The sequence below is a fragment of the Amblyraja radiata genome, chromosome 3 (assembly GCF_010909765.2).
Source record: "Amblyraja radiata isolate CabotCenter1 chromosome 3, sAmbRad1.1.pri, whole genome shotgun sequence".
NCBI lineage: Eukaryota > Metazoa > Chordata > Chondrichthyes > Rajiformes > Rajidae > Amblyraja > Amblyraja radiata.
Genome location: NC_045958.1, coordinates 60,582,467 through 60,605,927, shown reverse-complemented (window position 1 = coordinate 60,605,927; position 23,461 = coordinate 60,582,467). Strand labels below are relative to the sequence as shown.

Here is a 23,461-nt window from a genome sequence, read left to right as displayed (position 1 = left end):
GCCCCCTGCTCTACACCATCTACACACATGACTGCACCCCCGCCCACCACAGCAACACCATTGTCAAATTTGCGGATGACACTACGGTGGTGGGACTCATCTCCGGGGGGGACGAGTACGCCTACCGGGATGAGGTGGAGCAGCTGACAGTGTGGTGTGGAGAAAATAACCTGCTCCTCAACACCTTAAAGACCAAGGAGATAATAATAGACTTCAGGAAGAATAAAACGGACATGGTACCATTAATTATCAGAGGGGACTGTGTGGAGAGGGTGGCGGATTTCCGCTTCCTGGGAATCCATATTGAAGAGGACCTGACGTGGAGCGTGAACACCTCTGCGCTGCTGAAAAAGGTCCAGCAGAGACTGCACTTCCTGAGGGTGCTCAGGAAGAATAACATCACTCAGAGACTGCTGCTGTCCTTTTATCGGTGCTCCATTGAGAGCATCCTAACATACTGTGTATGCGTATGGTACACCAGCTGCACAGCGGCTCAGAGGAAAGCGCTCCAGAGGGCCATTGACAACGCCCAGAGGATTGTTGGCTGCCCTCTCCTTACCTTGGAGGACTTACACAGTTCCCGCTGCATCAAAAAATCCCAGAGTATTATAAAGGACATTTCCCACCCCGGACACTCCCGGTTTGAACTGTTACCGTCAGGCAGACGGTACAGATCTACAAGGACAAGGACAAACAGACTTAAAAACAGTTTTTACCCCACTGCTATAAAGGCACTAAATGTAGCCGCCAAGGAACGCAGGGGCGATACATACTAAGAGACTGTGGAATTGACAGAAGGATGTAGGGCTGGGTGTTTATGCGTGCTATTTTTATGATATTTATTTTAGTTGTTTATCTTTTTTAAATATTTTACCTTGTATGTATCGTTAGCTTTTAGAAATGTTTGAATGGTGCACTGACTGGCTGACATTTTACAATTTCGTTGTACATGGTTCATGTTACAATGACAATAAATAAACTATTCTATATTCTATTCTATTCTATCTAAAACTCTGATCTTGTTATCTTCCAGTTTGGCGGTCTTTCTATTTGCGCAAAAATGGTTCGCGAAAGCGCTACGATTTTCGCCAGTTCACTCCCCGTTCTCCTGTGCTGCGAGTGCACCAAGTTTCATCCCGATCGGTTGAATGTCGTAAAAGTTAGCAAGGTTTAAAAATCTTTAAAACCATGCGTGTGCAGATCGAGCACTTCTTCTGCCAGTCAGCGCCGCGTGGATTAGTCTCGTCCCCTGTCACTCCCCGGGACGGTCCGCCCCTTCCTGCGCCATCACATCTTTACTGTAGCTGAGGATGGCCGGTGGAGGTTTCCAACCGGACTTTCGGAGGGACCCGAAGCAGCCCAGCCCTGCCCCAAGCAGCCCCGCCCCAAGTAGCCGTCCCGTCCCAAGTAGCCGCCCTGTCCCAAGCAGCAGCCCTGCTCCAAGCAGCAGCCCTGCCCCAAGCAACAGCCCAGCCCCAAGCAGCTGCACAGCCAAGCAGCAGCCCAGCCCCAAGCAGCAGCCCTGCGTCGGAGACCCGACCCAGCCCAGCCGAGCCCAGCGTGGGAGACCCAGCCGAGCCCAGAGGCGGAGACGTAGCCCAGAGTCGGAAACCCAGCCCAGCCCGGAGTCGGAGGTGTTGCCGATGTCGCCAAATGGAAAGCGGAGACTCTGATCCCGGCAGAGGAGAACGACCAGCGACCAGCGCCCGCTGTGAGTTCCCATTGCACCGTTAATTCCAGCCATTATCCCTCCGGCTCCTCCCCCTTCCCCCATGATGCCCCCCTCTCCCCCATGACTCTTCCCCCATCTTTTATCCAAGCTCACTCTCCCCACCCACACACCCCTCTCCCCCTCTCCCCCCGCCCACACACCCCACTCCCCCACAAGCCCCTCTGTCCACATACCCCCCCGCCCACACCCCACCCCCACCCACTCACACCCACCCCCCTACACACCCCCCCACACACCCCCCACACATCCCGCCAACCACACAACCCCCACGCACACCCCCCCCTGCCTCCACAACCCCCCCTCCTTCACACACCCACCCCCTACACACACCCACCCCCCCCACACACCCTGCCGACACAACCCCCAACCACCCCGCTGCCCACACCCCCCACACACCCCGCCACCCACACACCCCTCTCCCCCCACACATCGCCCCCACCCCCACAACCCCCCCCCCCCGCCCCCACAACCCCCCACATACCACTCCCCCACTCACACACTGCTCCCCCCACAACCCCTCCGCCCACACACCCTTCCCCCACACACATACACACCCCGCCCACACACCCCCCCCCCACACACACACACACACACCCCTCCCACACACACACCCTCCCATACAACCTCCCCCACATCCCTCCACCCCCCCACACCTCTCCCACCCACATACTCACCTCCCCCCCCACCCCACACCCCCACCCCCCACCCCACACCCCCCCACCACACCTCCCCCCCCCAACACCCCCCTCCCCCAACACCACCCTCCCCCCCCTACACCTCCCCATCCACACACACACCTCCTTCCCTCCTACACCCCCCCCCCCCCCCCCCCCCGCCACACACCCTACTTCCCTTCCACACATGAAGAGCAAGGGGAGGGTGTGCTCGGGTATGAGGGGAAATGAGCCATGCCTGCGCAGTTAGGGACTATGGGTGAGTGGTGGAATATTGCGTTGGGGGAATGGGTTGCGTTGGGGGAACGGGTGAGTGGTGGAATATTGCGTTGGGGGCATGGGTTGCGTTGGGGGAACCGGTGAGTGGTGGAATATTGCATTGCGGAATTGGTTGCGTGGAGGCCTCCCGTGTGACTGGGACCCAACGGGTCCCACTTAGTCTAGTGTCTATTAAAATAGAAAAACGTAGCAAGTCAACATGATTTTATGAAAGGGAAATCATGTTTTACAAATTTGCTAGTCTGTTGAGAATATAATAACTGAAGTCAATATGCAGCCCAGACTATCACACAAACTAACACAACTAAACTAAATTAAACATAACTAATGGAGTTCTCCAAGGATCAGTCTTTGGTTCTCAATTATTTACTAACTCATGGCAACTGGAATTTAATATAGAAAAATATGAGGTGACAATAATCAAAAGGCAATTGTCTAAATGGAGTGAGGATTCAAATGAGTGGAGTATAAAGGGGTCTAGGGTATTATTGTGCTTGTATCAAAAAAGGTTACTATTTAGATGCAGAAAGTCAATAGAAAGGAAAATGGCATATAGGCATATATTTTAGATGAGTTGGAATTTAAAAATAGGGGAGTCGTGTTACAATTAAACTGGGTGTGGCGATGAGGCTACACCTGGACTACTCTGTACAATTTTGGTCTTATTTAAGAAAAGATTTTTATGCATTAGAGGCAATGCAAAACCACATTCATTCCTAAGATTAGAGAATTGTTATATCAAGGAAGGCTAATCAGGTTTGGTTTGTTGAAATATATAAGATGGTAATGGGTCTTGAGAAGTTTGCGATGCTTCCATTCGTGGGATAGTTTCAAAAGAAGGGCATTATTGTAAGATAAAGGGCTAGTCATTTAAAACTGAGGTGATAGGAATATCTTCTCACAGTGTACAGTAAAGCTCTAAAATTCTCTACCTCAGAAATTGTGGAAGGAATCTTACTGGGGGTATTTAGAAAGGAAGTAGATAATCTTTAAAAGATTGGGAAAGGGGCTAAGGGGACTGCCACTGAAGATGAATTGAAACCTGGGCAGATAAGTTGTGAAGAGATAGCTTCCATGTGTTCCTATGTTTTTTGTGTTCATCCTACCACCTCATTTTCCAAGCAAGTGCCAGACCTATAGTTTTACATCATTGTTTGCAGGCTTCTAACTTTGCTTCCTGGTGAAACAGCCATTTACATGTAGTTCCTTCAACAATATTTACTGGCCAAGCCAACTGAGTGGTTGCTTAGTGAAATGGCCTCATTCAATCTGCAACATGAACTTGAATTTGCCATTGTCTGTCATTTAATTCTCCCTACACTCTGCTCTGCCCTTGACGTTCTGTTCTGTTCCAGTTATGTTTAACATAAGCTGGAGCCACAGCATCTCATCTATGCTTAGGGTATTTTACAGTTTTCTGATTCAACACAATATCATAAAAGAAACAATTTCATAACTCTCCAATTTACAGTCTCTTGAACAATCATTTCTTTCTTCAGTCGTCCCTTACTATTCTTTTGTCTTGAACCTTCATCCCATTTGTCATTCAACTTATCCAGCCTTCCAGACTTTCACAGATGTCTTATTTTGTTCTCTCTTTCTCTCCTTCTGTACTTGCATTAATAACGTTATGATAATGGGCCATTGACCTGAAACGTTTATTTTTGTTTCTCTCTCCAGAACAAGTCTTATTCTTTCAATGTGGATCCATGGATCACCACTGGCTAAAGGAGCCAAATTATTTCCTGTACCCGTGGACATTGGGAGAAATTATACTAAATAGAGGAAAGGGGAAACAAAAGATCCATTAGTTACCTGATCATGAATTCTGAAAGAATTGCAATACCTACAGTGTGCCCTATTATGACTTGAGATCATTCCAACAACAAAATTAGAGGACTTTCAGAAAAGAAACATTTTTATCGGAAAATAGCTTGCAGTTGACAATTTGCTCCTTTTTTATTGCAGTCATTGATCAGGATGCTGGACACACTTGTTACCTATCCATTGTCATTGATGATAACTGTGCTTATCACCATCATTAGCCTTGAACTGCCATGTATAACTCATTCATCCAAATGTTAATAAGAGTAAAATCTGAGAAGTGGTCCAAGATAGGTGTGGTGTTCAAATTTTCTTGCACTGCACAGTGCTATGCCAGTATTTTTAAAACTCTTTGAAGTTGCAGTTAGTGCATGTGAGATGCATTTCGCCCCTCTGCTGCATACCTAAGTTAAACAGTAGTACATTTGTACACAACTGGACTGCCGCTTGGTATAATATAGTGACAGATCTGTACCTCCTCGAACAACATCCCATTAAATCTATATTACAATAGATGAAAAAGGCTCAATGAAAGAGATATATTTTAAAGAGCATTGTTTTGTGAGCCAGCTTTGACTTCACAAACTGAAATGTATGGAGATATGGATTATCAAGCAGATTTGAAGATGGATGTGTAAATAGGTAAGCTCCGATATGTACAAAGGCAAATCCGAAAGTTAGGGTTGGAAACCTGGAGGTTGATGGACAGAAAATGGTTATAGAAAAAGGAGAAGATGACCCGTAAAAAGATTTAAACACAATAAAATCACGTGGAATTTGAATTTTGTTGGAATTCAGAGATACGTTGGGTCAGCAAGTTTTCTGATGATGGAAAAATGGTTTGTTTAAAAAATAGGATCTGGGGACCAAAATTATCTTACATGTTCATATTTGATGGCAATTTCTATGATTCTATCAGGGGGTTGTGGGTTGTTATTTAGCAAACCATAAGGACATTGCCTGGATGCTCATCATTAAAAAAAGTGTCAACTAATGGCTTGAAATGTGTAGATGTCAACATCTTACATATTCCTCATTTGCAACAAAGAAGGAACATAATGAAATAAAATGTCCTTTATTATCTCGGCAGAGTATATATATTAAAATAAGCAACTACACACGAGTGACTTCTAAATTGTAAATCTAACCTTATGTTTCAGGTAATGTTAATGAAAACCACAAGCTTGACTAGTGTCATTTGTGGTATCACCTGACCTCTTGATAGCGTCTTTAGCTCAAGGATGTTATTTCCATCCTGAATCAAGGTGCAATCTCGATGAACAAGAGACCGACGGCCGGAGTCTGAGTTCTACGTTATAATCAATGGGATACTCCTATTCCGTGGTTAGGTAGCAACATCCCCCCTCCCCCCTCCACCACACCCTTATGTGGAGTGAGGGTTCGTAAAATCTTCCTGCGTTAAAGGACGAAACACCCTACTGATTGCTGTAAAGCTGGATACCGGACCGTGAGGTGTGTTCACGTCGCTATCGGTCGGATTGTCAATCACCCAGTGAAGCCCACCACATCACCTTTATTTCTAAGGAAAGAATGCGAAATATATGAAAACAATAGAACAAGTGTGTTAAGATCTTATGACATCCGACTTTAATTGTTCTTTGTCATCCAGTGCGTAAAATAGGAATGTTCATCTATTAGTATCTTAATATTTACTGAACAGTAAATTGTAGTAAAGTGTATTTATTTTTTATTAAGTCTATATGTGCCTGTCTGCAGCGTGCTTAAAAAGCTACGTTCCACCTACCCACGGGTCAAAAGTCAACCATTGGAACTATTTGATTTAGTTTTCCAGCCAGTTGTGACATAAGCCAAATCGTGTACGGAATACGCTTCGAAGTTAACAAAATATTTCTCCCCAAATCAATTCAAATCGGTTACATAATAAATATTTGTGAAATATACTTTCTGTGTTCATTGAAGCTTACAGACTTGGGATGAAATCATAGCACACTCCACTGAAATTCCTTGGTCGGTAAAATTCAAAAATGTTTATTTATTGGGCTTTTTGTAAGGGGCAGAGACACTGGTTATACGGATGATCTTCTGAGTACATGTGCGAATATTAACGATTTTACTGCTTAACTCGAGAAACTGTTGCCTTTGTTCGTTTTTCGTTACATTTATATTAAGATGTTATCATATTGAAACTGAAGGCAGCACGGTGAGTTATTACTACCAATGCTATGAAGTGTTCGCCTGTCACTTGGAGCTCAACATTCCTAAAGCATTAACCCCACGCAAAACAGTGACGATCGTAGGTACCATGGGCACACACACACACACACACACACACACACACACACACACACACACACACACACACACACACACACACACACACACACACACACACACACACACACACACACACACACACGCGAGAAAAATCAGAGGACAGTGAGATTTTGGTATCTGCCAACGATTAGTTCGAAATGGTCTGGAAACGAATTGCCGATCCAGTCTTTTAACTAGTGGGCTGACTGGGAAAGGAAAAAAAAATGAAAACTAAGAGCCGAAATGTCCCATCCCGATAATAGCTGAGAGAATCTTTATAAGATCAATGTTCTAATAAATTACAACTGAGATAACTTTAAATTGTGTTTAAGGATGTCTGATATAATTGGCACTTTGCAGAAAATCTTCAGAATAGAGCCAAGCTTTCACTCTCTGTTTATTTTAGCATTCCATGGTTTTGCTGGGTACCTGAGCATGTAACTAACAGGTATTGGCTGGTATTTCCATATTCAGAGCTGAGGGGGTGCTGCATTGTTGCTGGAGGCTTCTTTCAGAACGGACCCTGAACCGTCACGCCGACAGTTCAGTCCAGTAAACATAATTTATTCCCCAACATACACCAACACAAAATATGACGACATTGCTGTTATTGATGGAAAGTGAAAGGTGCTGTAAGTCTTTTTTTTCTATTTCTGCACTTCATATACCACCTTTTTTTCTTTACCGACAAATGTTCTTAAATATCTATGTGCACATGAATTTAATGGAAAGCTGATAATTCTTTTCAGCGATTAGCTTAATGAAAGGTAGTCACAGAGGATGATATTTAAAAATATATATATAACTCTTTGTGGATATTTTGCAGTGTGAAGATTTCACCTAATAATGGAAAAAGTGCCCATGCTCTCACTACGATTTAGCCAATACACAAGGGGAACGGAGCAGAGGCCATGTGCTTCTTCATGAGGAGGGAAGAAAGGGATGGACACCTTGAAAAAAAAATGAGTAGCCGCTTAATGGAGATTTACTTTCTACTGTAAAAGGGATTCAACTTTTTTTAAATTTTCCGTATTATTTCATGAAATTGCGTTGGACAGGTGTATTTCCCTGTGCGGTGTATAGCTTTAAATCACAGAATTAAAGCTCAATTACCTCCATTCGATTTATTTTCCGATCGTTTTTTCTCTCCAGTTTGTGACATTATTAAGTTTGGTGATTGATTGATTGGTGGATCACTGTTTAACCAAGTGCCTTGATCTAAACGCTCGCGTGCTTGTCTATTTAACATTTATTTGTTAATCTTATTATTTGCCCAAGTACTTTATCCTTATGACATTTCCTTTTAAGTTTTTGTAACTGTCATTTAATAGTGAATGACATTTTGCCTCACATTTTCTTGGACAATCATGTTTTTTTTGCATATTTGATCTGCTGTCAATTTTGTTTTAACTGATGGACAGGAAATAAACATTTTAAAAACACATTATATTTAAATGAATGCTTTATCGTTCGTTGTCTTGCAACGCTGTACAATATGTTTGATGCATATATTAATTAATGCCATCATAGAAAGGCAACACATTCAAACAAGAACATTTCTCTTGACTTCGTCATTGATTCCCATGTAACGAATTCTGAGCGCTAAGTATCACCAGAAGTATGTGTCACTGGAGGCCGAGGAACCAGATTGCTAAATTGTCTAATCTGGTGGAAAGCTAACACGTGCACATATATCAATGTTTTAAAAATAAATTCTATTTTACGTTTTGGGAATATATATAATCTTGGATCCACTGTTTACAGAAGATGTTGAGATGTTCTGAGTTTTAACGCCAACACTGATTTCCCCTGAAATCCCGAGTTCTGGTTTCAAAAGCGTAAAAATCTAACAGGTGCAATATTTTGATAGTACCTTTGAGAGTAAATGCACCGAAACGTTTTGTGTGGGTGAACGCCTTGTGAATCAGTAGCACTAGATGCATCAACTATAGAACATTGAATGTTAACTTCTGGCCACGTAGCATTTACATTTTGACAAAGTAAAATATTTAAATGACGAGCTTCAAACTAATATTCATTCTGTTGATATATTTCATTGTTAAAGATATAAAGGGTAATTCAGAACCCTAAACATAGCTTTAAAAAAAAAAAAAAGGCTATTGTTTACAACTTAAAATGAAGACATTCCAGCATCAACAAATGTAGAGAATATTCGCCTTAAAATAACCTGGACAGTATATACGCCAATTTTGTTTTCATGGAACCGTAAGTTATCAATTAAACTGCTATTTCCCCCTAGCTGTTTATTGACTGAGTACAATAGGTTATTCCAGCTGTCAACTTCAGGTGACACCGGTTCGGTGATTGTTTTTAGAGCGATGTAAATCTATATATTCTACTTATAATTATCACCTCTGGTTCTGTTTATGTCAGGAAAAACTCCAATGGAAACATTGCAGTAGATCAAAGGTTATATTAGCGCTTAAATCAGTGGATCGGTGGTACTTTTTGAAACTACACGAAGTATCGGAAGAAATAAGGAAGTGATTTTGAGAAGTGGTTGAAGATATATGTGACAGGTGTGTGGTCCTGGCGATTGGCACTCATTGTTGAATTCCAAGTGAAACACGGCATTTGTCAGTTCTGAATTCAGGACTTCGCAAAAACAGATCGGCCACAATTTCCGTCCAATTGCGCAAACCGCTCTGAATCAATAACATATTAAAGACGTGTTTATTTTAATAATCGTCAGTATTTGTAATCAAGAAAGTACATCACATAAAAGTAAAAGGTAGACAAAAATGCTGGAGACTCAGCGGGTGAGGCAGCATCTATGGAGCGAAGGAATAGGTGACGTTTGCTCCATCACTTCGTTTTTTTATTTTACCAAATAACTGGAGAAATGTGCGTACATCAAAATATTTGAAATAAATATCAGCTAAATATATTTTCATAACCTTTTATTGTTAGCTGGAGGTTTATTGCGGAAGTGTTAACCGATATCACACAACCGAAGGAAGAACCGGGATTGCTGATGAATCCGTATGGTTTTATCGAACACCATAATATGGCTAATTGTGAGCACTTAGATTTAGTCAACTTGTATATTGAAAGTTATGAAAATAAATTGAAGTGTATGAAAGTTGTAAACTACAAACTACTGCATTGAAGAAATGCAAAAGTGAGAAAGCATATACATGTATAACACACACACACACACACACACACACACACACACACACACACACACACACACACACACACACACACACACACACACACACACACACACACACACACACACACACACACACACATATGAACACCTGGTATATTTAATGAAGCCAACATTATTAATACAACTATAAATAATGCTCGCAAAGGTTAGCTGTGGGGCCTGTTTCACACAACATATTAGTGAATTGAAAGGAGCAGCGATGGCAATGGTTTCATATAATTACTGCACTCTGATATCTGTCAAGACGTTAGTATACACGATACATTTAATGCAGTGTGGGCTAATGATGCACAACTTATTATTAATCACATTCCAGACATTGGCAAAGTAATATTTTGAATATTTAGCTAAAACAGGTGCTCACAATTGAAGAAATATGGCACATATATCGAATACCAAATTAAAAATTAACTGCGTGAAATGTGGAATTGAATAACTTATTTCAAAGGATATTCTCTATATATTTACTTGATCAAATTAATGTTCGTGTTTTGTGAGCAGAACCAAAAATCTAAGAACGCTTCAGGATCCGTTGTTTGTACACCGTGGAAGCGTCTAACTCTGGAGACACATAGGGTATTTGTTTCACAATATAAGTGCACTAGGCATGATTATTTATTATGTTCCGGGTTAACTGCGAGGGGTCCAATTTAACTTTTAAGTAAACACTTCCCCCCACTTCATTAAATTGCCCCTTATCCAAAAATAAAATATTAGCGACCTTGTGCATTAAGTTGAATTAGCCTTTAGTAGAATTGCGAATGATCCTAAAACAAAGGAATTGAAATTATTTCATATAATTTTGAATGATTGCTTCCGATATTTAAAAATGTAAGTTTAAATAGATGTTTAGGTACTTTGCATTTATCAAAATTTCCAAATTGGGCTTCCGGTGATCTGAATGTGTGTATTTGATATAGTACATACATTTTCATGTGAATATTTAGTTATTTCATAAACTTGCAAACAGTCCAATTCTACGTCAGTTGTCCAAAAGTTCTTCATGATAATTTGAAGGTATTAATTTACTTATTAAAGCATTTCAGGTAATCCATATGTAAAAAGCGACCCTGTCTAACTAAACTCACCTGATTTGGTCTATGAATGAACACAAATATTTAAATATATGATGAAAAACATAAACAAAATTATTTATTATAGTAGTTCTGAATATATGCTTATATGAGAAACATTGGCGACACTTTCCTCCATGCAGGTTATATTGCATCTAATGCAACATTATATTAGGCATTTTATGTTCCTTGAATTTCATCTGTAAGCCGAGGTCACTTCAGAAACTCGTTAAACTGAACATCATAGACACTCCAAACATTTCTGCAAAACGGAGAATTCATTTTTCGGACTGAAATCCGTTAGGATTAAGACAATAATTATAGTTTTTGACCATGGACTTTTATACCGGTTATTCAGGCTTTAAAAACAAACAAACAATATGTTAAAAAAAAAACAGTTGGAGATATACGTCCAATACTGATGTTGAATATATGCTATAAATCATGCCTTGAGCTTTCTCGTGTGGTCATTCCCAAACAAAAGCTAGGACGAAGTATTGCTTAAATGTGAGTTTGACCAAATGTGGTGCTGGTGTTAATCTGTAAAATATATGGAGGAAATCAAAGCTGCAGGCGTTGTCAAAGTAATCCAGGTTTCTGTAACTTCAGGTTTTATTTAATTCAATTGCGTTCTTGCAAGATGATATAAGCATGTATAAACAAAATCTAAACGTATATATGAGACAGGCGGAATCGTGTAAATTCACATGACTTGGTATTTGAAGTTGGTACTTGAATTTCAACGAGACCTTCCCATTGACACGAATCAATTAGTATTTAAAACTTCCGTAAAGTTGTATTGCGGTCACCGGTTAAAGGTTAAGTGCAGCGGGAAATGAACATCCGAACTGCCTGTGGGAAAAGTCCATACCGCCGGCACTGGCAAATGCTGCACATTTTTCGTGCTCCAATTTTGATATTATTTCAACATAAGTTACAGACAGAAATATGGCCGAGTGTATTCGCTCCGCCAATTTCTAACCATGGATACAGTAATCAGTCAATATTTTCTTTAAAAAATGTGACAATAACCGGAGCAAAGTTCATTTTATATTAGAAAATGTCAAATGAGTGTACTGTAGGACGATGGGGTACGGTTGATGAGCGATTGCTTTTATTAATGTTCCCACTCCCAATAAGAGTCAATTCAACACAAAATTGTAAACAGTAGCGCCGTATTTAAGAAGAAATCGGAAAAAACTGTGCGCTACAAGGTGTCGCTTCTGGGTGGGGAAGAGTAGGAGGGGGTGTCTCCAATTCTCTCCCCGGGTACAGATAAAACTACCTAATGTTTTTGTGCCAATTTGAGGAAGGAAGGTTAGAGAGTGAAATGGTGAGAAAGGACTTTAATTATTCAATGTTAGAGAGTGGTGCTTGAATCGGCGTGTGATGCGGTGGTTCAGAATCGCCATCCATACAGATCCTCTAGTGCAAGTATTTGTCAATGCCAGGCGTTATAAACATTCGCAGAGTGGAGACTGCAGGCGAAAGAGACAATCCCAAAGTTACAGAAAGCGATAGGTAGGAGTGTTTGTCCGGCAGATGTGAGAGTTTTACTTTCTTTTCGCTGCGTCTAGGGACTTGGCGATTTAAAAAAAGCGAACAGGACATGATCTCACATGTAGCGAGCTCTTTTAGTTCCTTAATCATTTCACGGTTTGTTCAGAGCCTTTTCTCCACCTAAAACGTTTAGTTTCGGATCAATGGGCAGCACCAAAGACGCGACGGGGTAGCGGAAGAGTCAAATTATCCGGAGCCGACAACACACACACGCACACACACACACACAGAGCAAAAAATAGAAACTTTTCTTCCAGTCTTTTCACAAAGGATTCGCAATACCAAAACTAGTATGGAAAAAAACGGTAGCGCCATCAGGGGTATCCGATCAGGTAGGTTTATATTTTTTCCTGTGAAATGTACAAATAGTTCGAAAGCATGAAGCGGCTTTATTGGAAACAGTCCCGTATTTACTTGTGGAATTAAACAGTACCCAGTGCTTTAAAAGACTATCAAGACTTAAGACACTTTGTTAAAAAAAAAAGTGAACACTTTTAATTAATCAAGTGAGGCCTAATGAAAATTCAAGTGTTGGAAACTGCTCAAAGTAAATGCAATGCACTGTGAAAACCTAGGATGAACGCCCAGCAGAAGTCAAGGGAAAGCATATCTCCTTGTACGGTTCACGGCGAAGAACTGTCTGTCCGCAGTGTCCGGGTTCCAGAAGGTGTTCGGTTTCCTCAGGGTTAGATTAGTGTCCCTATCAAATATCAGCTTTGTAACTTTTTTTTTACTCTTTGTGGGCGATTCCGAGGGCCGCGAAGATAGGTCAAGGGTTACTTCTGAGGTGCAATCAGTTAATTTTATTTTAAAAAACAAAACCTCTTCACTTTTAATTGCAAAAGTCGATTGGGTTCTGTTTAATGTTTATTACGCGATGGTTGTCATTGAACAACAGAAAGCTGTAGGAATTGGACCTGCACCCGAAATTGTTAGAATTTAAAGCTGCAACACGCCACAAAGTGGTGCTTCCGTGTGCGAGGGAATGGAGCGGAGCTCTTGATTGTCTCTGTACATGGCTGTCCGTTTGTTCTCTCGGTGATCGAGGATATTTACCGAGTTCTATTTTATGCTCTTTTGCTATATAAAGATAGTTAAAATGTGTCCAATGGCTGACTTCGGCGCTCTGTCTGCATTTTTTTTTTTGAAATATATGTATAGTTCGATTGATTCTTTGCGGGTGGGGAGATACTGGAAATTGCTCATTCTGGCTTCTCTTTAGGAGATTATTAGACAATCTGTGTGATTGACCTGTGGGTGAATGTCTACCTTCCCCCACCCCAACCCAACAACTGCCCTTAAGTTTAGTGCCGCCACCCTTTCGAAACAAAAACTCGAAATGTGAAATTAGGATTTGGGGCATCGTTAACGACTAACAGAGCCGTTCAATTTTGTGGATGAATATTTGCATGAAATGTTCAAATCACAGCATTTTCAAAAGACAAACCGCAAAAATAGCGAACATGTTTATTTTAACTGTTCTGGCCTTTGCTCTGAACATCTTCGGGCCCGTCTCCCGCTGCAGACCTGTGATCATTCAGATGTACGCTCTTGTTTTGTGCAGCCGAGTGCCGTTTAAGAAAATGAAACCGAATTAAAATTACCTTTGAATTTTTATTTACTCCTAATTTCTTTCGTTAATATTCCACGTTTGAACAATTCTAAACGTTTTATCGGCAATTTGAAACCATGTTTTTTTATCGCGCATTTTGACTGAAGGGGATGGATTTGCCAATAACTTTCGTCACAGCACCAGGGCGTAGTGAACCTTTAGGGCAAATCATGTTCCTTCACGGCCCTCGGATCAATTTGTAAACGCAACACCCAGCCGATTCCGGTTTGCTCCGATAAATGCACTTGTTTTTGTTTGGTTGTGGTTATTTCCTAATAAAATACAATACAAAAATAAGGAAGTATTGAATTGAAGGGTGCCATTTTCTTAGAAATGTTTGAACCCCGGTTTCTTTATACAGTCTCGGGGTCAGGAAATAGGGCTATAGGTATACAGCGGAAAGTTGCATTTGTGGTCTGTTTCTTCTGTACTTGGAATGTGAAACATTATTTTATTATTTTCGGTGTTTGATCTCACCAGCCATCCAAACTAATTCTGCAAAACAATGACTGATTAGATCGTTACCAATAATAACCGCCGTTACATACCGACCTTAAACACAGGGCGCTGTGATCTTTCTGCTGAGAACAATGAGGAAGATATAGGTTATATGGTTAGCGATAAATAGCGGGGCGGGGGCATCGCCGTGTGAAATGGATATGAGTTTACGAGAATTGCAAGACGCGTTTTTTTCCTAATGTAAACATAAATTCAACAGGTTTGTTCATCATTCTGCAAGCCCAAGCCCAAACGTCCATAACTTCACTTGTCATGGTTCAGAAAGAAAGATTTCCCCGAAGCCTTCGCCATCCACTGCTCTCACCCCTCCCTCTACATTCGTCCTTTAAAAAAAAATATTTTTTATCTCGATAACAGGCGATAGTTTATGTTGAGAGAACTGAGTAATTCAATGAAACTCCATCCCGATTTCCAATTCTTAATTCAGGAAGTCCAATAGCGATGTCACTCGGTAATCGCCGACACTCTTATCATCACGGTTTGCCCATCGCCCGTTCCTATGTTTAAAATAACACAAGGCCGCTTGCAGTCAGTTGATTTACGGGGCGCTCTTTTAACAGGATAGATTGCTCTTCCTTTCAATGACAATGCGTTAAACTAAAAGAAACAGAATAGACCATTCGCAGACTGGATCCAAAATGTGTCAATATAAAGGGAAACATTCCACAAATTGACCTCAAGTACTCAGCGTATTAATTTGAAATCTGTCGCATAGTTCACGTGGAATTATCGAAAACAAAGAGATGGAGTGTGGGTTCCTGCGCCCTTCACCCCCTGACTGACCCCTTCCACCCTTCCCCGGTTCAACTTTCGAAAGGACCCTGCCCAGTTATCGATCATAAAGGGCACTGGTTGCCGGGCTCACACAAGAATGAATTTGTGCCATTCTAGGACATTAGCTGCTTTTCCCGTCTGTGACCCGTGAAATAATCTATATCATTGTTTACTTTCAGCTTTCTGGCTGACAGATGACAGTGTTGAAAGCCTTTGTATCAGCACGTGCGAGTCACGCTTGTTCGGTGTGGTCGGGCCTGTTTTAAGGTGCTGTCTCTTAGTTAATTAGTTGCCCTTTTGATGATGAGCTTTACATCAACAACGTGCATAATCACAAATTAAATAAACCCTAACTAGGTATCTGTAACACACTATTTTAGCTGTGCTTTTTTTCAGGGCTGCTTTACTTGATCTATAATAATACACAAAATAAAATGAGTAGTTAGAACGCAATAATTACGTCCCGTCATGGAACTTGTTCCATACTTAACATAAGTAGGGCATCATTGAGAAGTAATTATCAGGATTTCTACAACTGAATTCAGAACAGAGGCCGAAAGTGTTCACTTAACAGGATAAATGCCTTTTGAATGAACAGTCTGGTTTTGTAATGATGCATTTTAAATACGCAGGATAGGTGTTACTTTTCGATTGAGATTCCTACATGAAACATTGGAGATCAATTCCTATTAGTGAGTTTGGGGCCAAAAAAAACCACACCTCACATCTCTGTCAAACAATACTCAGTGGGCCTTCGACCGCCAGATTTCCGGTCCAGGAATCCTGCAGCAGAAATGTCTCCCAGAGGATGAAAGGAGTAAAACTATTCTGTGAGATGAAGCCTATTTAACACACGACCATCCCCTATCTCCAATTCTTCACCCCTCCCCCCTACACACACACATCCGAAAAAGAGTGAAAATGTGCCAAGGTTCCTTGAAATAAAATGGGCCTCCTTCCTCCCCTTTAAGTGTATAATTTCACTTTTTGCTCGTTTACAGCTAAATCTACCAGACTAGGGCTGAAAGAAAGGGGTTGCGATTTTCCCATGCCGTTTAATCGCAGGTAGATTCGGATATTGTAAACTGTGCGGAAGCGTTGCGAGATGGAGTTTCCAGCGAGACCCAGGTCTCTCAGTTTAGACCCAAAAAAAACACCATTTGGGGCCGTCTTCACACTCACAGACAATTCCCAGCGCCCCTCTCTCTTAAATCAATGGTCTTATATGTTTCTTGATATAGGAAGATTCGATTTTTGAGGTGGCAGTCACCTGTCAGTCTGCAAGAAAACACAAGAGTTAGCTAGACCTCTCGAAGTACGCTCTATATTATACAAAAAGAATCAATAAATGTGTTACCTCCCGTCACAATTCTTTCCATAATTCATCCTCTTTACGCTGTTCCACTTGATCCCAATATGAAATATTGTAAATAGTGGAAAGCAGGTCAGAGATCTAACATCAGACCCATGAACTCAGTGCCAACAAGGTTATATAAATGTACACGTTGGTGGTTGAAACAGCTTGTCTTTCGCATCGTGCATCCCGTGTAGATCTGAGTGAGTTCGAGGGCAAGAGCCACTGTCAAAGGTGAAAGGTGAATGTCCAATCACTTGTATTGGACGTTTGCCATTTTCACAGTTAACATTAGAAGAGTAACTGTTTTAAGATGATTCTGCAAATTTTCTATATTTTTTGGAGGTAACAATACATGGCAACAAATAAATTACCAGAAACCAGTTGCCATGATCTAAGCCTTAACCCTGTGCGGAATTCCCACCAATAATAATAATAATAACAACAGGAAAAGCCTCCCCAAAAGCGACCTGACTACCAGCAAAGTTCAATTACAATTAATTTCTGATTACTAAAGCGGGTTAACTGTTACAGTCATCACTGAATCCCTACTTTGAATTAGGGTTCGGTTGGCGAAAATAAAGGATCGTTTAAATTTACAGAAAATATTTCTGTTCAGGAGAATTTGGAGTGAAATGACATATTTATTTGATTCGCTCGACCTGGGATGTGAATTGCATCACTGAAACTATCTGTGTTCAAATTTAGTTTGTATCAATATGTCGGAATGTGTTGATGTTCGAAGGTAACATGTAAAACCAAGCGCTTGACATTTATGGCAGTTCTGTGAAGAGTTGCCGAAATTTAATATATTACTTCCGCATAGTACTCACTTTTATTGATTGGCTCAGTGCAAAGTGTAACGATCAAAATATGGTCGCCTTTAATTAGTTAATAACAGCAACATCCTTTTGATCCCACTGTTCGCGACATTAATCTTTAAACCGTTAAGTGAAGGTGTTAGAAGCCATTGATTTGTACTCCGATATTCCACCCCCCGAAAATGACGTAAAATTGCTAGAATAGTAATCAAATGCAATTAAAACAACTACTTGGGACAAACTGGGCATGTTGAATTGATGCAGGAATAATAGAAGGTTAATTGAAAACTAGTGAAAATTGTGCCGAAGGCTAGAGAGAGAGAGATGTCTGGGGAAACATGGGGAGGGGAAGTGGTACCGGGGAAGAGAAAGTGACAAACTTTTGTTGGCGAGTGTCGGTGTCCTCTGTTGAAGGTTCCAATGTAGGGCTTTGCATTAGCGCTGTGTTCCACCCATCGCTCTCACCCTGCTCCCTCCCCGAATGTGAGCGATTACACGGGAGTTTAAAAGGAAAAGTCGAGAGGCCTCTCTTGATCCGTGCATTCTAACTGAAAACGGAAGTGGCGCAAGAGACGTCCCCTCATTCTAAAGTATGTTACATGTGGAGCCACATGTACACCGGAATGTAGAATCAGGTTGACAAAGACCCATTTCATGGAGGATATGTGCGATCTTCTCCTACAGGGTACAATGCATTCGTTAACGTTCAGATGTTCTGCGCACATCAATTCCTATAATATAATTATTTTATCTGAGGTTAAAGCTACACGAGAATCATCCTTGCAGAACTGTTTCAGATCTCTGTTGTAATGTACGCTACTCGAAGTGCATTTAACAACTGAAGGTCTCGAAGATAGACGTTTGGATACGAATATGGCTGATTGTTCTTAGGAAGTTCATATTAACTTTGAAAGCGAGAGAGAGGGGAGAGGGAGAGAGAGAGAGAGAGAGAGAGAGAGAGAGAGAGGGGGGGGGGGGGGGGGGGGGGGTGGAGGGAGGGAGGGAGAGGGAGAGAGAGACAGTGAATCTGAAGAAAGGTCTCGGCCCGAAACGTCACCCATTCCTTCTCTCCAGAGATACTGCCTGTACCGCTGTTACTCCAGCTTTTTGGGTCTGAATGAAAAGTCTCTGAAGTCAAAATGATCCCAAACGAACGGTGTTTTGAAAATAACTCGGCTACAGTTATACTTCCTCTGTGCTTAAAGTGTCTCAGACAAGAGCACAATTCTAGCTTTCGTATCTTCTGGAACTAGAAGCCCAACTTGACTCCCAATTTTCGCCACACTTTACCACTAATCATGCCTGCCAAGACCTTCAAGATGATTCTATAATATACAATATTTATAACCTCAGTTTCTTCCGATTTCTCCTTGAACCCGGCAATGCACACGCATGGTTACCACTGCCACAGAATGAGATGCAAATAGACCACACAATTTGACTTCTATCCATTACACAAACGAGGTTGTTCATATTGTCGAATAAAACATCTCTTGTTTGGGGTGTTGGGAAGGCAGACTGATCTGACAGCCCCTGGTTGAGCTGGAGTCTGAGCCTGACAGCCGCAGTTCCGGGCTAAAACCACAAACAGTCCCCCACACACCCCGCTAAGACGCAATATGAATGATGTGTTTGCAGATGAGTGTTTGGAATTGTCAGGGGTTCAAAAAACAGAAATGTTGGAAACAGTCAGGGTACGCAGTCACTGCGGTGATAAAAGCAGAGTTAACGTTTCAGGTCAACGACCTACAAGTCATTAAATTGATAATATTAACCCCGTTTCTCTCTCTGGAGATGCTGCCTTGGTCTGTTGTGGATTTTCAGCACCTCTATTTCTTTTGTTTTTTGTTTGCCATGGGTTTGTGGCGAGATGGGATAGTAACCGGACGCAAAACGCATCAAAGGATATGAGAAGAGAGCGGGAATATTGCAGACTAACAGCCATGGTCGTATTGAACAACCCCTTTGGCTACTCCTATTCTAATGCTATAACTTATTGACCTTGCAATTCAATTATCTAGGCCAACGGTTCCCAACCTGAGGTAAATTTACCCCAGGGGGTAAATCTCGCCTACACAGGGGGTAAATTTGTTGATTCTGGATTTGTACATATTTTTTTCTCATTGGCTGACTGTGTTTGGTTCTGGTATACCGGTATCTGTTCATCATTAGTTGTTCATAAATAAGTGAAATTACATTGTTATGTGCTATTAAAGTTGCCAGGGTTAAACGGGACGAAAAAGGTTGGGAACCCCTGATCTAGACATATGTGGCTGGGACCAGCGGAACTGATATTTTAAGGTGGCTTTTAAAATAGATTTTTTAAATCTCTCGATATAAAAATAATAGAAGTGTACAATAACAGTTCATTGTCATCAATTACAATTGGTTCATTATTGTTCTTCTAAGGATGGAAGCTACCTGCTTTCACGTACGACCCCTAAACCCTGTCAACCGGGAGTTTAGTTCTGAACTCCAACCTGCCATTCTGGATGGGAAACAAATTCAGTATTGTCACCATCACCCATAAAAGAAGTAAAAACTCAACTTCCCCAAATAATTGAAAATGTTAATAAACGTTCATGCTCTGACCTTTGACAATCAGAACCAGTCGTAGACTCCATGCACGTTTATTTACAGACTGTAATGCTTTCTTATTGACACTATTGACTGTATATTCTGCCAACTCCCGTCTGATCTATCTATCTTCCGTGATGAGTATCCAGTGCCGACACGGGGGGCACTAAGTACGCTGCATGAGGGTTATATGGCCTCCCGCAGCACAAAGGGGTAGTCCCAACCTCCCCCTGTATGCTGCCGTTGCTTGTATGTGTCCAGCAACAACACAACCGAGGCAGAAAGGGTTGTTTGCTGCTATTTCCATGATTTTTAGAATTACATTTTCTTCGACATTTTCAATTTTCTGTAAGATATTTGGAACACTAAAGTCAATGTTCATGCTCGGAAAATTATGCGAAGCGTTTACCCAACATACTCCCGATATGAGCACCAGCCTCTCCTGAAGGGATAGATTTGAACCCGTAAAAAGAAAAACACGCTATTGATCTTTGAGATTTTGCCAGCAGTGATCCAACACCCGTGGGCTATTATTCAAGATATTTAATATCAGAAATCACTAATTATATAACGGTTTTAGTCAATGACAATTGTGCAGTTTAGAGAGCTCAAGTGATTTGCTTAAATGCATACAGAGCGCAAAGAAATGAAACCGACAATTCTAGGGACTTAAAAAAAATCTTCAGATGTTTTCCAACACTTGAAAACGCCTAGTGTGATGGAGAAAAGTTCGATTGTTTTCGCTTTGTAGAATGGGAATTCTATCTGTAAATAGTTCGGGAAGTATAGCAATGTTCATATTTATAGAGCAGCTGTACTCACTCAAGCTGAGATACGGTGGAGGTTACTAATAATACAATATACTCACATTGCCTATTCCAAGTGGGTGATATAAATGGCAAAATATAATAACTCGTAATGTAGTTTGTCCTACCAATTATATAATTTCATCCCGCGATCCGCGCAGACAGGCTGAGACCTCTCGGCCCTGCTCCAGAACCATCACAGGGTCCAATAAGGTATTTGAGTAGTGAGAGTGATCCTCCCATTGAATCTCACGCATTCTGGACCTGTGGATGGAGACTTTAGCTCGATCCAAAGGCATTCAAGCGACAAATCTCTTCATCCTGCCGCTTTCTCTCCCTGCACCTGTTGGCCAAGGAGTTTGAGCGTGGGGCTGAAATGTGTACACAACTTGAGCCTGAAGGCTTCACAGCTGCAGGAAGATGAGCGGCCAATGCAACTGAAACAGAAACGCTCATCTCTACTTGTTTGTATTTGATACCACGTGGATTTTTTGAAGGCCATTACCGCTTTACTTGCATGGTGGTATCATTAAATGCCTTTGTGACACGAAGGCGTTTCACGATTTCGAGAGGAATTGGTTTCTTTCTGCAATACCTTGCATGAAGGTCTGGCGAAAAAATGACACAAAAATGGAGAAAAGAATGCCTTTTAGTAGACCCACTCGGATCCGTTAGAAAGCTAGCTTGGTAGCAAGGCCTCGTTTAAAGGCTTACATTTACTTGTATTCATGCTTAGTCATTTGAAAAATATAACTTTAGAAGAGTTCACGTTAAAAATGACTGTCGAATTATTTACTGTGTTCACTAACGCTTTACGCTTGACGTTAGATTGCTGTTAGAGAAGAAACTGCAAGCTTGCTGATGTGAAAACAAAGTTGAAAATCATTTAGGCACAGCCGCAGGTGATAACTAAACACACTGCTTCAGCGAAAGTACTAAAATGGGCGAAGGTCGCCACCAGAATATTAAAATTATTCAGGATTTGGGCTCAGGAACGCCAAACTAGATTAAGGAAAATATATTTAATCCTGCTAGTGGCTTGCAATATCTCACAAGCATATTTTATTCAGATTTGAAGAGTGCGTCTGGTTTTTACTTTTCTTCAGTTCAGTAACACCCAGCCTCGAAAATGTACTATGTTCCAATAGTTCAATTGAAAGTTTCCAATACCTCAAGAAATTCAGCCTTTCCCCTGCCAACTCTGCTCCTATAACGCGTCATAGTAACCTGGATTTAAACTCAATTTGGATTTAATTTTATGATTACTCAGGTACCTTAGAATTGTGAAATTATTTGAATGAAAAAAAGGTATCAAGCAGGTCGCGGCTTGTAATGGTGATTTTTTTTCTTTTTCTTGCATTAATATGTTAGCGTATTTATAAAATTTAAGAATTGCGGATCAACCATTAACATATCAGTAGACAGTATAACCTCGATTCTACAGCCGTCGTCTGATGAGGGGCGTAAATTACAACTGTGGTTAATGGCAAACCAAATGTAGATTATCTTCTGGTTTGAAATTTCAATACGTTGTCAATACGTTTTTATTCACTGTCTATTACTTTGAAACCCTTTTGACGATCTTGATTTTAAAATAGTAAAGCGACATTTTTTGCTATAATTTTAACAGCCGGATAGAAATATAAATATTACACTTTCTATGCATTGATGAATTGCTGCTGTTGTTTATTTGAAAAGTAGAATTCACAGACAGAATACATTTAGGACATAATCGTGGTAATTTACGGTAATTGATTAAAACAAAATCGTCCAGAAATTATCTAACAGCTCCAATACAAATAAAGCATGGTACCCAGAAATTTTAAAAAAGTACGCACGCTGTGTAAATAAGTGCAAACCTGTGTGCAAATATAACTACTGCATTAATCCCTGCGTATAAATACAGATGTTCATGTGTGCAAGTGCACGTGCAGAAAAAAAGTCAGTTCGCAGGTGGTCTCAAGCTGCAGGTATATATTAAACAATAAAATGGCCCTTCGGAGTAGTGCTAACCACGATTACAACCAAGTCTGTGTGACTGACTATTAAAATAGTGTATTTTTTAACATGAAAATGGAACTACATTAATTCGTCATAGAGTGAATTTTTCATAAATTCTCAGACCAGAATTGACGTTTCCCGAAGAACCATCAATATAACAAATATGTTATGTTCAATAAATGTTCAGGAAATTATTAATACATTTTCGGTACATTCCACACAAATAACACAGCAGGAAAAGTGGACGGGTGGCATTTTATAAATACGGGACACCTGTTAACTGAATGATAGTTTGACTAAAGCTTCCCAAAATATTTATTATACAGTATCAGAGATTAAAACAAAAATGCTTAAGATCCCA

At 40.9% G+C, this 23,461-nt stretch overlaps 1 protein-coding gene across 1 annotated transcript in view; it reads left to right on the top strand.

Moving 5' to 3' along the window:
* Window positions 1-12,851: 12,851 nt before the first annotated feature.
* The window catches only part of pax5 (paired box 5), a 249,624-nt gene continuing 239,014 nt past the window's right edge, over window positions 12,852-23,461 (top strand). The window contains exon 1 of the mRNA XM_033017875.1: window positions 12,852-12,968. Coding sequence (XP_032873766.1) covers window positions 12,929-12,968 — 40 coding nt within the window. The 5' untranslated portion in view covers window positions 12,852-12,928. The remainder of the gene's footprint in view (window positions 12,969-23,461) is intronic.